This window comes from Pongo pygmaeus, chromosome X (assembly GCF_028885625.2).
Source record: "Pongo pygmaeus isolate AG05252 chromosome X, NHGRI_mPonPyg2-v2.0_pri, whole genome shotgun sequence".
In the NCBI taxonomy this organism is placed as follows: domain Eukaryota; kingdom Metazoa; phylum Chordata; class Mammalia; order Primates; family Hominidae; genus Pongo; species Pongo pygmaeus.
Window position 1 is genome coordinate 57,830,056 of NC_072396.2, and position 15,363 is coordinate 57,845,418.

Sequence of the window (15,363 nt, forward strand, 5' to 3'; positions counted from 1 at the left end):
GTCTTTCTCTAGCACCCATATATGAAGGATCCAAGAGGGCACAAATTATCAAAGGAAAGTTTAGTTTTCTGAGTCCCATCAGAAAGTGGCATATAGAGGGGGTGGAGCCAAGATGGCCGAATAGGAACAGCTCCAGTCTACAGCTCCCAGAGTGAGCAATGCAGAAGATGGGTGATTTCTGCATTTCCAACTGAGGTACTGGGTTCATCTCACTGGGGAGTGCTGGACAGTGGGTGCAGGACAGTGGATGCAGTGCACCGTGCATGAGCAGCAGCAGGGCGAGGCATCATCTCACCTTGGGAAGTGCAAGGGGTCAGGGAATTCCCTTTCCTAGTCAAAGAAAGGGTTGACAGATGGCACCTGGAAAATCGGGTCACTCCCACCCTAATACTGTGCTTTTCCAACGGGCTTAACAAAGGGCACACCAGGAGATTATATCCCGCACCTGGATCGGAGGGTCCTATGCCCACAGAGCCTCACTGATTGCTAGCACAGCAGTCTGAGATCAAACTGCAAGGCGGCAGCGAGGCTGGGGGAGGGGCACCCGCCATTGCTCAGGCTTGAGGAGGTAAACAAAGCGGCCAGGAAGCTCAAACTGGGTGGAGCCCACCACAGCTCAAGGAGGCCTGCCTGCCTCTGTAGGCTTCACCTCTGGGGGCAGGACACAAAAAAAGACAGCAATAACTTCTGCAGACTTAAATGTCCCTGTCTCACAGCTTTGAAGAGAGTAGTGGTTCCCCCAGCATGCAGCTTGAGATCTGAGAACAGGCAGACTGCCTCCTCAAGTGGGTCCCTGACCCCAGAGTAGCTTAACTGGGAGGCACCCCCCAGTAGGGCCAGACTGACATGTCACACGGCCGGGTACTCCTCTGAGACAAAACATCCAGAGGAACGATCAGGCAGCAGCATTTGCAGTTCACCAATATCCACTGTTCTGCAGCCACCACTGCTGATACCCAGGCAAACAGGGTCTGGAGTGGACCTCCAGTAAACTGCAGCAGACCTGCAGCTGAGGGTCCTGACTATTAGAAGGAAAACTAACAAACAAAAAGGACATCCACACCAAAAACCAATCTGTACGTCACCATCATCAAACACCAAAGGTAGATAAAACCACAAAGATGGGGAAAAAATAGAGCAGAAAAACCAGAAACTCTAAAAATCAGAGCACCAGTCCTCCTCCAAAGGAACGAAGCTCCTCACCAGCAATGGAACAAATCTGGAAAGAGAATGTCTCTGATGAGTTGAGAGAGGAGGGCTTCAGAAGATCAAACTACTCTGATCTAAAGGAGGAAGTTCGAACCAATGGCAAAGAAGTTAAAAACTTTGAAAAAAAAATTAGACGAATGGATAACTAGAATAACCAAGGCAGAGAAGTCCTTAAAGGACCTGATGGAGCTGAAAACCCTTGCACGAGAACTATGTGACAAATGCACAAGCCTCAGTAACTGATGCGATCAACTGGAAGAAAGGGTATCAGTGATGGAAGACGAAATGAATGAAATGAAGAAAGAAGAGAAGTTTAGAGAAAAAAGAATAAGAAGAAACAAACAAAGCCTCCAAGAAATATGGGACTATGTGAAAAGACAGAATCTACATATAATTGGTGTACCTGCAATTGACGGGGAGAGTGGAACCAAGTTGGAAAACACTCTGCAGGATATTATCCAGGAGAAATTCCCCAAGCTAGCAGGGCAGGCCAACATTCAGATTCAGGAAATACAGAGAATGCCACAAAGATACTCCTCGAGAAGAGCAACTCCCAGACACATAATTGTCAGATTTACCAAAGTTGAAATGAAGGAAAAAATGTTAAGGGCAGCCAGAGAGAAAGGTCAGGTTACCCACAAAGGGAAACCCATCAGACTAACAGCTGATCTCTCGGCAGAAACTCTACAAGCCAGAAGAGAGTGGGGGCCAATATTCAACATTCTTAAAGAAAAGAATTTTCAACTCAGAATTTCATGTCCAGCCAAACTAAGCTTCATAAGTGAAGGAGAAATAAAATCCTTTACAGACAAGCAAATGCTGAGAGATTTTATCACCACCAGGCCTGCCCTAAAAGAGCTCCTGAAGGAAGCACTAAACATGGAAAGGAACAACCGGTACCAGCCACTGCAAAAATATGCCAAATTGTAAAGACCATCAAGGCTAGGAAGAAACTGCATCAACTAATGAGCAAAATAACCAGCTAACATCATAATGACAGGATCAAATTCACACATAACAATATTAACCTTAAATGTAAATGGGCTAAATGTTCCAATTAAAAGACACAGGCTGGCAAATTGGATAGTCAAGACCCATCAGTATGCTGTATTCAGGAAACCCATCTCACGTGCAGAGACACACATGGGCTCAAAATAAAGGGATGGAGGAAGATCTACCAAGCAAATGGAAAACAAAAAAAAAAAAAGGCAGGGGTTGCAATCCTAGTCTCTGATAAAACAGACTTTAAACCAACAAAGATCAAAAGAGACAAAGAAGGCCATTACATAATGGAAAAGGGATCAATTCAACAAGAAGAGCTAACTATCCTAAATATATATGCACCCAATACAGGAGCACCCAGATTCATAAACGGAGACCTTAGTGACCTACAAAGAGACTTAGACTCCCACAGAATAATAATGGGAGACTTTAACAACCCACTGTCAACATTAGACAGATCAATGAGACAGAAAGTTAACAAGGATATCCAGGAATTGAACTCAGCTCTGAACCAAGCAGACCTAATAAACATCTACAGAACTCTCCACCCCACATCGACAGAATATACATTCTTTTCAGCACCACACCACACCTATTCCAAAATTGACCACATGGTTGGAAGTAAAGCGCTCCTCAGCAAATGTAAAAGAACAGAAATTATAAGAAACTGTCTCTCAGACCACAGTGCAATCAAACTAGAACTCAGGATTAAGAAACTCACTCAAAACCACTCAACTACATGGAAACTGAATAACGTGCTCCTGAATGACTACTGGGTACATAACAAAATGAATGCAGAAACAAAGATGTTCTTTGAAACCAATGAGAACAAAGACACAACATACCAGAATCTCTGGGACACATTCAAACCAGTGTGTAGAGGGAAATTTATAGCACTAAATGCCCACAAGAGAAAGCAGGAAAGATCTAAAATTGACACCCTAACATCACAATCAACAGAACTAGAGAAGCAAGAGCAAACACATGCAAAAGCTAGCAGAAGGCAAGAAATAACTAAGATCAGAGCAGAACTGAAAGAAATAGAGACACAAAAAACCCTTCAAAAGATCAATGAATCCAGGAACTGGTTTTTTGAAAAGATCAACAAAATTGATATACCACTAACAAGACTAATAAAGAAGAAAAGAGAGAAGAATCAAATAGACGCAATAAAAAATGAGAAAGGGGATATGACTGCCGATCCCTCAGAAATACAAACTACCATCAGAGAATACTATAAACGCCTCTATGCAAATAAACTGGAAAATCTAGAAGAAATGGATAAATTCCTCGACACCTACACTGTCCCAAAACTAATCCAGGAAGAAGTTGAATCTCTGCATAGACCAATAACAGGCTCTGAAATTGAGGCAATAATTAATAGCTTACCAACCAAAAAAAGTTCAGGACCAGATGGATTCACGGTCAAATTCTACGAGAGGTACAGGGAGGAGCTGGTACCATTCCTTCTGAAATTATTCCAATCAATAGAAAAAGAGGGAATCCTCCCTAGCTCATTTTATGAGGCCAGCATCATCCTGATACCAAAGCCTGGCAGAGACACAACAAAAAAGGAGAATTTTAGACCAATATCCTTGATGAACATTGATGCAAAAATCCTCAATAAAATACTGGCAAACTGAATCCAGCAACACATCAAAAAGCTTATCCACCATGATCAAGTGGGCTTCATCCCTGGGATGCAAGGCTGGTTCAACATAGGAAAATCAATAAATGTGATTCAGTATATAAACAGAACCAAAGACAAAAACCAGATGATTATCTCAATAGATGCAGAAAAGGCCTTTGACGAAATTCAACAACGCTTCATGCTAAAAACTCTCAATAAATTAGATATTGATGGGATGTATCTCAAAATAATAAGAGCTATCTATGACAAACCCACAGCCGATATCATACTGAATGGACAAAAACTGGAAGCATTCCCTGTGAAAACTGGCACAAGACAGGGATGTCCTCTCTCACCACTCCTATTCAACATAGTGTTGGAAGTTCTGGCCAGGGAAATCAGGCAGGAGAAGGAAATAAAGGGCATTCAATTAGGAAAGAAGAAGTCAAATTGTCCCTGTTTGCAGATGACATGATTGTATATCTAGAAAACCCCATTGTCTCAGCCCAAAATCTCCTTAAGCTGATAAGCAACTTCAGCAAAATCTCAGGATACAAAATCAATGTGCAAAAATCACAAGCATTGTTATACATCAATAATAGACAAACAGAGAGCCAAATCATGAGTGAACTCCCATTCACAATTGCTTCAAAGAGAATAAAATACCTAGGAATCCAACTTACAAGGGACGTGAAGGACCTCTTCAAGAAGAACTACAAATCACTTCTCAATGAAATAAAAGAGGATACAAACAAATGGAAGAACATTCCATGCTCATGGGTAGGAAGAATCAATATCATGAAAATGGCCATACTGCCCAAGGTAATTTATAGATTCAATGCCATCCCCATTAAGCTACCAATGACTTTCTTCACAGAATTGGAAAAAAACTACTTTAAAGTTCATATGGAACCAAAAAAGAGCCCGCATTGCCAAGTCAATCCTAAGCCAAAAGAACAAAGCTGGAGGCATCATGCTACCTGACTTCAAACTATACTACAAGGCTGTAGTAACCAAGACAGTATGGTACTGGTACCGAAACACAGATATATACCAATGGAACAGAACAGAGCCCTCAGAAATAATGCCACATATCTACAACTATGTGATCTTTGACAAACCTGACAAAAAGGAGCAATGGGGAAAGGATTCCGTATTTAATAAATGGTGCTGGGAAAACTGGCTAGCCAGATGTAGAAAGCTGAAACTGGATCCCTTCCTTACACTTTAGACAAAAATTAATTCAAGATGGATTAAAGACTTACATGTTAGACCTAAAACCATAAAAAGCCTAGAAGAAAACCTAGGCAGTACCATTCAGGCCATAGGTATGGGCAAGGACTTCATGTCTAAAACACCAAAAGAAATGGCAACAAAAGCCAAAATTGACGAATGGGATCTAATGAAACTAAAGAGCTTCTGCACATCAAAAGAAACCACCATCAGAGTGAACAGGCAACCTACAGAATGGGAGAAAATTTTTTGCATCCTACTCATCTGACAAAGGGCTATTATCCAGAATCTACAATGAACTCATACAAATTTACAAGAAAAAAACAAACAATCCCATCAAAACATGGGCGAAGGACATGAACAGACACTTCTCAAAAGAAGACATTTATGCAGCCAAAAAAACACATGAAAAAATGCTCCTCATCACTGGCCATCAGAGAAATGCAAATCAAAACCACAATGAGATACCGTCTCACACCTGTTAGAATGGCAATCATTAAAAAGTCAGGAAACAACAGGTGCTGGAGAGGATGTGGAGAAATAGGAACACTTTTACACTGTTGGTGGGACTGTAAACTAGTTCAACCATTGTGTAAGTCATTGTGGTGATTCCTCAGGGATCTGGAACTAGAAATACCATTTGACCCAGCCATCCCATTACTGGGTATATACCCAAAAGATTATAAATCATGCTGCTATAAGGACACATGCGCACATATGTTTATTGAGGCACTATTCACAATAGCAAAGACTTGGAACCAACCCAAATGTCCAACAATGATAGACTGGATTAAGAAAAAGTGGCACCTATACACCATGGAATATTATGCAGCCATAAAAATGATGAGTTCATGTCCTTTGCAGGGATATGGATGACGGTGGAAAGCATCATTCTAAGCAAACTATTGCAAGGAAAAAAACCAAACACTGCATGTTCTCACTCATAGGTGAGAATTGAACAATGAGAACACATGGACACAGGAAGGGGAACATCACACACCGGGGACCGTTGTGGGGTGGGGGTAAGGGGGTGGATAGCATTAAGAGATATACCTAATGCTAAGTGAGGAGTTAACGGGTGCAGCACACCAACATGGCACATGTATACATATGTAACATACCTGCACGTTGTGCACATGCACCCTAAAACTTAAAGTATAATAATAATAATAATAATAAAAGAAATATCTTCACATAAAATCTAATAAAAAAAAGAAAATGGCATATAGAATACTTGTTTCAGGGCTGAGAGATAATAGTATAAAAACTGGTTCAACATTGCATAGTCATTGTGGTGTTGATTGTCTCACCCACCAGACTATGAGTTCCTCAGTGGCATGCATGGATCATATCTTTTTCATCTTATTGTCTTCAGTGTCTAGAACATGATCTGAGATTTAGCATTTCTTCAGTAAGTAATGAATTAATATACCTGTGTTTAGACAATGTTTGTTTTGGAGCTCCAGATTGCAGTTTCGTCTTATGCTCTGTAACCTGTTGGCTTCCTATATCTTCCTGGATTATGATTTATTGTTCACTGTTTTTCTTGCTTGCCTGGAAAAGTACAAATTTGTTACTAGTTTTAGACTTTGCTCCCTGGAGCATCTATTGTCATACATTTCATCCAATAGGTATATTCTTCTCAATCTTTGAATGACATAGAAAATGGTCAAGGCAAACTTTCTGGGAGCCCTGTAGTCCAGAGATGTCAAGACTCAAAATACACACTTACAGAATCACACAGACCTGGGACAAAATTCTTCCTCTGTTAGTTATTGCATGAACTTAGACATATTTTTGAATCTCTCTGAATCTTTGTTTTATTCTTTCTAAAAGGGAAAATAATATGGACCCTCAAAATTTATAGTTTTACGGATTTAAATGCTTGAAAACACTCTCGTTCATTTATCCCACAAATGGTTATTGAATGCTTACTATACACCTGGTAGCATGCTAGGTGTTGAAGATATAAAGATAAATGCAACAGTCCCTGACTTCTTTCAGCTCCCAGTCTGGTGGTTGAAGCATGCGAATAACCGTTATTTACAGCACAGTGGAATTAGTGCTCTGATAGGGGAAGAAAAGAGTACTGTGGGATCATAGAGAAGGTTACTGATCCAAGACTGGAGAGGTGGCAGAAAAGGCTTTCTGGAGAAGGTGATATAATGTGTTGCTTTCCACTAAAAAGCTATCCAAGGGTTAGAATCCTCCTTGGATTTCACTCCCCTACCACTGGCTGTACTCGAATCACTGAGCAAGTGCAGGATTTCAAGATATATAGATTTTTTAAAAACCCTCTCAGACATCAATAAATCTTTCACTCAACCCACATTGGCCAGCCTATGTATCATCTGGTGTCACAGCCACCCTTAGGCCTCATCCTGTTTGTCTCCATAGAAGCAATGGTAAGGATTTTTGGCTGAGGTGCCTTCTTTTAACTTGGCTGAAACTGGGGATTTCCTTGGTCTCAGGAGTGTAGTGCTGCCCTGTGCCACTGAGGCCACATGTAAGGGTATCCAGTTTCCTTTATTCCTTTATCTGCTTGTGCTGATTGTATGTGGCTGAAGTTTGGGCAATGCTAATGAAGGGGATTTCAAGACCTTAGGAAAGTGTACATAGTTAAGGCACTACCTTTTCTCCATCCTTGGAAAGAACAGGACTGGGGAGCCTGATTGCCCTGCCCCACCTGGTTGGGAAACTCCTGGGAGACAAGTGTTTCAGGAACCCTGTCTTGCATCAACAAATATTGTACCAGTAAATGGTGCTGATAACATCAGTATTGGTAGGACTTGTTGAAGAAATAGCTGCTGCAGTTCTTCTCATTGTTTTTCTGATATAGAGACTTTTAACCCACTTCCTAAATTTCATGTTGCCACTTCCCTAAGCTCTGTGGTTTGGATGACATGGCTTTGGCTTAATCTTCTGTAATTCTAATCCTTTGATTTTCCTGACAAGAATTTTGTTGACTGTCAGGAGAACCTGATGATATTAGTAATGATGATAGTGATAGCCGCCATTTACTGAGTGGCTGTTCTGTGCTAGGTACTGTGTTTATGCATTATCACATTTATAACAAAGCATGTAGATTTTATTGTTACCACCATTTTATAGCTGGAGAAACAGTTTAGGAAGTTGTCACTTGCAAGGTTATATAACCACCTCAGATCAGTCTTTCTCCAAAGCCTGGGATTTGACCACTCTGCTACACTGCTTTTTGGATAACCAGGTTGTTTGTGTTTGTAACAGGCCAGATTGCAACATTCTCAGATTAATATTTTGCCGTGCCTAATTCACTACCAAAATTGTCTCATTTTTTTTAACATAAGTAAGCTTCTAAAAAATGTAGTCGATACTTATTTTTCTGAATCCTTACCTCTAATTTACACCTATACTCACTGAAATCTAGCTTCTGTTCCTACCACTCAATTAAAAATAACCTGCTGGCTGGGCGTGGTGGCTCACACCTGTAATCCCAGCACTTTGGGAGGCTGAGGCGGGCAGATTACCTTAGGTCAGGAGTTCAAGACCAGCCTGGCCAACATGATGAAACCCCGTCTCCACTATAAATACAAAAATTAGCTGGGTGTGGTGGCACATGCCTGTAATCCCAGCTACTCAGGAGGCTGAGGCAGGAGAATTGCTTGAGCCCAGGAGGCGGAGGTTGTAGTGAGCTGAGATCGTGCCACTGCACTCCAGCCTGGCCTACAGAGAGAGACTCTGTCTCAAAAACAAAACAAAACAAAAAACAAAACAAAACAAACAAACAAACAAAATAGCCTGCTAACTCTATCAGTTTGGGTTGTTTTCACTGCAAAGAACAGAAAATCCAATTCAAAATGACTGAAAGCAATAGGGAAAATATACTAACCCACAAACCAGTAAGTCTTTTGGTAGGTTAGCTCTAGAATTGATTGACTCAGCAGCTGAAAAATGTCATCATTAACCTCTTTTCAGTCTTTTGCCTTGGACATCCTAGTTTGTCAGCCTTATTAGACTAGATCTTCTCATTTTCATAAGATGGCTGCTATGCCTTATGTCTCAAGAGACAAAATTGTGACCAGATACCACTGGTAAACCAATTTTTGGCAAGGTGAATAACATCACTGTGATTGCACTAAACAAATAAGAAATCACACACTTAAGGTTAGAGATTGGGCCTATTTCCTGTAAGGCATATGGCAGTACAATAAAGAGAGTTGCCTGAAAAATTGAAGTTATATTTATAAAGGGAAAAAGTGGATTTTGGATAGGCAGCCAACAATGTCTGCAACTCTTGACAATATGACTTTGGGTAAGTCCTTTACCTCTCTTTATCTCAGTTTCCTCATAACCATAATGAAGCAGTTGTTATGTACCTAATGGGATTATTGTGAGGACGGAACAACTTAATGAATTTAAAACACAATAACTGGCACATAAAATAGACTCGGTATATTGTACATGTTGGTCTTATTATCAAAATGATAATTGTCCTGTTCTTGAAGTCATTGCTACCTTTGACTTCTAGACAGTGCTCTTCTATTATTTTATTATTTAACTCTTACACATCTAAATACATTTTATTCTTCCTTAAGGTATGATTCTGTAATTGTGTGTGTGTGTGTGTGTGTATATATATATATGTGTATAATAGTTCATGTAGTTATAAATATACTTAGCCTTGGTCTTCTATGACTTCAAATATCATTTGAACACTGATAACTCCTGGAACTTTGTCTGCAGCCCAGACCTTTCCTCTGAGCTCAATTCCTATATATGTGTATCTACCTACTTGACACCTCTACCAGGAAGTCACATGGGCACCAAAAGTCAAAATAATTAAAATCAAACTCATGAAATGAAAATTTCAGTGAATGACATTACCATCTACCATAAACCAGAAAAACTGGAAAAAAAATTCCTTCATCCCCCACATTCTAACCTTCTAATATTTTATATGAGTTCTACCTTCTAAATATCTCTCTCAAGATCTCATCTCTAAATAACTCTACTTTTCTCTACCTCAGCTGCTGTCACTTTAGTCCCAATCACCATCATCTTTGCCTACTGCAGTAATCTTTATGTTTCTAGTTTTGCTCTCCCTTCCCCATACTTTTTATTTTGCAAAAGCCAAAAGATATCTGTAAATCACTAAAGAGATTATGCCCCATTTCCTCCTTTAAACATTTCAATACCCAGACTCCCTAGAACGCCATGTGAGGGTCCTTTGTAATCTGGCATATCTTAGTTTTTCAGCTTTATCTTGTGCCATTCTCCCACATATAACTTCCTTTTTACTCCACTTGGGTATTTTTGCTATTCATCTGAAGGGTCCCTTCTAGTTCAATCCAGCTTTTCGAGTTATTTTCACCTCCTAATCACAGACTTTCTCCTTCAGCTACTACCCCATCTGATATCTATCTCTCTGAGTACTCTTTTCCTCAGACTGGTTGCAGACTGGGACACTGTGCCTCAAGGTTTTCTTTCCTAACATTTCCTAAACACAAGGCTACAGGCCGTTTTGCCTTGGATGAGGCTCACATCCAGAGAAGCTTTTCAGTAACTAGCAGTCTTAGGCATGTGGATGCTTTACTGAGGTTCCAAGTTTGTGCCTATTGGAAACATTGGTCTTAGGTTCCCAATTCCTTCTGAATTGGCAGCTGAAAGCTTTTTTATTTCCAGAAAGTGGGTAACTTCAACTTCACACCCTTCTGCTTCTTTTTGTGCAACCAAAGTGTGAGGGATGGGATATAAGCAAAGCAAAAAGTGTCCCTTTCCCCAAGTAGACAGTATGTATCTGCAAGGCCCCCAGAATATGTAACACTTAAGAGTGCTGGCCTTTGCTCTACAAATGGTAATGATGCGACCTTGTAACTAGCTATAGACACACAAAAATGTCTATAGTTTCTAAATGGCTGTGCTGACAATGATTCTTTTCGTTGCAATAGAATTGTACTTTTACTGGCTTATGGGTATAAAAAGGTAGTGGTGTGGCCAGTAATCATAAAGATCCTCACAATTTTACAAATTATGAGACATTTGAACGACTAGACCCTGGGAAGTTCAGGGACTGATGAAGCTCTGGACTCTCAAAAGTAGGAGATTTGTGGGCCTTCATTTTAAAGCCCTGCCATTCATGTGTTCTAACCAACCCCAGTCCTTCTTTCTTTTAGTTGAACCTCTAGGGAAAGAGATAATTTTATTTGTTTCACTTGGCTCAGGTGTCCAATACACCGAGACTAGCAGCATCTTGTGTGTGTGTATATATATATATATATATATATATATACACACACTATATATATATACTATATATACACTGTATATATATACACACACCATATATATACACTATGTATACACTATATATATGTACTATATATGTATATGTATACACACATACACACAGACACACACACACATATATATAGCCTTTGTTCTCTGAGTACCGCTGGCCCACCAGTAGGGTTATATGCATGATAGCAGAGTTTTTACCCCTATCGGTGGGCCAGTAGTACTCAGAGAACAAAGGCTATACAAATAACTGAATAAGTTTTCATTAAAATGGGCCATGTTTTCTCATCCCTTCATCTTTCTATTCTCTCTGTTTGGGGTTCTTCTTCTCTATAATAAGAAGCATTAGTAATATCAGTGATAGTTAGCACTTGCGTGCTTACAATGTTCCAGGTACTGTTGTAGTGCTTTACAAATGCAGTAGCTAATTGCATAATATCAACAATTCTATGAGGTAATTATTTTTAGCTCCATTATACAGATGAGGAAACTGAAATACAGAAAGGTTAAGTAACTTTCCAAAGGAGATACAGTAAATAGTGGAGCTGAGATACAAAACTATGCATTCTCTCTTTAGATTAATATTGTTCAATAGAAATAAATTATGAGGGAAATATGCAATTTTACATATTCTAGCAGCTATATTTTAAAAAGTGAAAAGAAACGGTGGAATTAATTTTCATAGTACATATTATTTAACTAAATATGTCAAAATACTTTCAACATATTGCATTAGCCACATTTTTAAAATATAATTTCAACTTTTATCTTAAATTCAAGGGGCACATGTGCAGGTTTGTTATATGAATATATTGTGTGATACTGAGGTTTGGGATGCAAATGATCCCATCACCCAGATAGTGAGTATAGTATCCAACAGTTTTTCAAAACTTTCCCTCGCTCACACCCTTCCCCATCTGTTAGTCCCCAGTGTCTATTGTTGGCTATCTTTATGGCCATGAGCATCCAGTATTTAGCTCTTACTGAGAAATGAGAACAATGTGATATTTGGTTTTTGTTCCTGTGTTAATCAGCTTAGGATAATGACCTCTGGGTGCATCCATGTTGCTGCAAAGGACATGATTTCATTCTTTCTATGGCTGTGTAGTATTCCATGATGCATGTACACCAAATTTTCTTTATCCAATCCACCATTGATGGGCATCTAGATTGATTCCATGTCTTTGCTATTGTGATAGCATAGTGATGAGCATACAAATGCACGTGTCTTTTTGGTAAAACTATTTATTTTCTTTTGGGTATATACTCAGTAATGGAATTGCTGGGTCAAATGGTAGTTTTGTTTTAAGTTATTTGCGAAATCTCCAAACTGCTTTCCGCTATGGCTGAACTAATTTACATTCCCATCAACATTCCCTTTTCTCTGCAGCTTCGCCAGTATCTGTTGTTTCTTTACTTTTTAATAATAGCCATTCTGACTGGTGTGAGAGGATATCTAATTGTGGTTTTTATTTGCATTTCTCTGATGATTAGTGATGATGAGCATTTTTTCATTTATTTCTTGGCTGCTTATCTATCTTCTTTGGAGAAGTGTCCGTTCACATCTTTTGCCCACTTTTAAATGGGGTTATTTATTTTTTGCTTGTTTAATTGTTGAAGTTCCTTATAGATTCTGGATATTAGATCTCTGTTGGATGCATAGTTTGTAAATATTTTCTCCTATTCTGTAGGTTGTTTATTACATCACATGAGTGTCAGGATTAACTGACTGTACAATATTTAAAGTACTGCCCAATACCTGAAATATATTATTAATTGTTAAATATCATTATCATCATTATCCTGGCATACTCTATAACTCCTGTCTCCTCCATTTCTAGCATATTGTCATATACACATGACAGTAAAAAATCCTCCTTTTTAGGAACTTCCAACAGTTCTTTATATCCATTTTCCCAATGCATCCTCACTACCACCATGTTAGGTAGATATTATTGTCCCCCAATTTACAATTGAAGCAGCTAAAATCCAGTGAAATAAAAGAGCTTGCATAGTTCACAAAACTAGGAAATGAGAGTTCCTTAATTTTTATTCATCTTAAAAGCATAGACATTATCATATTCATTTTTTAATACTTTGAATATTTGTTGAAGTAATAAACGTCATTGGTATTTCCAGTGAGCCCAAAGATATTTTATTAAAGTTATTTTAAGTCACATGAAAGGTTATGTAAAGGATTTTAAATTTCATTTTCAAGAATTAATATTTGAGATACTGAGAAATCACACTGGAATTGCATACTTTAGTGATTGTATTACCACGTATGTTTAAACTGTGTTCTTTTGGGCACATTGACTTATTGTATTTCATTCTGGAAATTGCTGTAATTATGTCCATTATAGAACATTTGCAAAAAACAACAAAAAATTACCTATAATCGTAGCACCAAAAGAGTAGTTATTCACTGTTAATGTTTTGCTTACGATTTTCACATGATTGAGGTTATACTAGGAATGTACTGCTATAACCTTCTCTTTTCACTTACATTAAATGACATTACATCATAGGAATTTCCAAAGCACAGTAAAACTTTTAGGAAACACCACTTTTTATTTTATTTTATTTTAAGTACTGGGGTACATATGCAGGATGTGCAGGTTTGTTACAAGGTAAATGTGTACCATGGTGGTTTTCTGCACCTATGAATCCATCACCTAAGTGTTGAGTCCAGGCTCCATTAGCTATTTTATCTGATGCTCTTTCCACCACTGAGAGGCCCCAGTGTGTGTTGTTTCCCTCCCTGTGTCCATGTGTCCTCATTTTTCAGCTCCCACTTATGAGTGGGAACATATAATGTTTGGTTTTCTATTCCTGCATTAGTTGGCTGAGTATAATGGCTTCCAGCTCCATCCATGTCCCTGCAAATAATATGATCTCATTTCTTTTTGATATACCACATTTTCTTTATCCAGTCTACCATTGATGGGAATTTGGGTTGATTCCATGTCTTTACTATTGTAAATAGTGGTGCAATGAACATATGTCTGCATGTATCTTTATAATAAAATGATTTATATTCTTTTGGATATATACCGAATAATGGGATTGCTGGATCAAATGGAATTTCTGGTTCTAGGTCTTTGAAGAATTGTCACACTGTTTTTCACAATGGTTGAACTAATTTACATTCTCACCAACAGCGTAAAAGCATTCCTTTACCTCTGTAGCCTCGGCAGCATCTGTTGTTTCTTGATTTTTAATAATTGCCATTCTGACTGGTGAGAGATGGTATCTCATTTAGGTTTTTATTTGCATTTCTCTAATGATCAGTGATGTTGAGCTTTTTTTCATGTTTGTTGGCTGCATAAATGACTTCTTTTGAGAAGTGTCTGTTTATGGCCTTTACACAACACCACCTTTATTGGCCATACAGTTGTCTCTTGTAGATATCTATAATGATTTATTTGGTGACAAGGAGATTTTATGTGTTTTTCTAATATAAATAATGATGCACTGACCAGCTTTCTGTATGGATAATTCTTACTAGGTTGGATTACTGTTCTTATGATGGATTCCTAAAAAGAGAATCACTGGCTCAAATGGTCAGCTTTATAAGGCTCTTGACAAGTACATTAACTTTAATATGTTGATTACATATTAACATGTTGGTATGGGTATTCTTTTAATAAAGTTGGTTGGATGACTTGTTTAGTTAAAGTTTGCATTGTTTTATTTCTTCTTAGGTTTGAGGAAGCGATGAAGGAGGCTCATGCTGTAGATCAAAAGCTTGCAGAGAAGCAGGAAGATGAAGCCACGCTGGAAAATAAATGGCCCTTCCTTGGGGTTCCTTTGACAGTCAAGGAAGCTTTCCAGCTACAAGGTACTATTCTTTTATTTTTGGCTACATGAGTTTAATTCACAAGTTGCTACATTTTCTAAACTTATAAACTAGAAAGGATGTTATAAAAGTGAAGGACTAACTCATGCTGCTTCCTCAGTTTGAAATGAGAGGAAATATTCAGCAAGTTCCGTTGGGAAAAGAAATGATAATGGTC

General features: G+C 38.6%; 1 protein-coding gene across 3 annotated transcripts in view; it reads left to right on the plus strand.

Moving 5' to 3' along the window:
* FAAH2 (fatty acid amide hydrolase 2) overlaps positions 1–15,363 on the plus strand; it is a 287,721-nt gene that overhangs the window by 86,236 nt on the left and 186,122 nt on the right. For all 3 annotated transcript variants that reach the window (XM_063660660.1, XM_054471437.2, XM_063660661.1), the window contains exon 4: positions 15,052–15,188. In XM_063660660.1, coding sequence (XP_063516730.1) covers positions 15,052–15,188 — 137 coding nt within the window. The remainder of the gene's footprint in view (positions 1–15,051; positions 15,189–15,363) is intronic.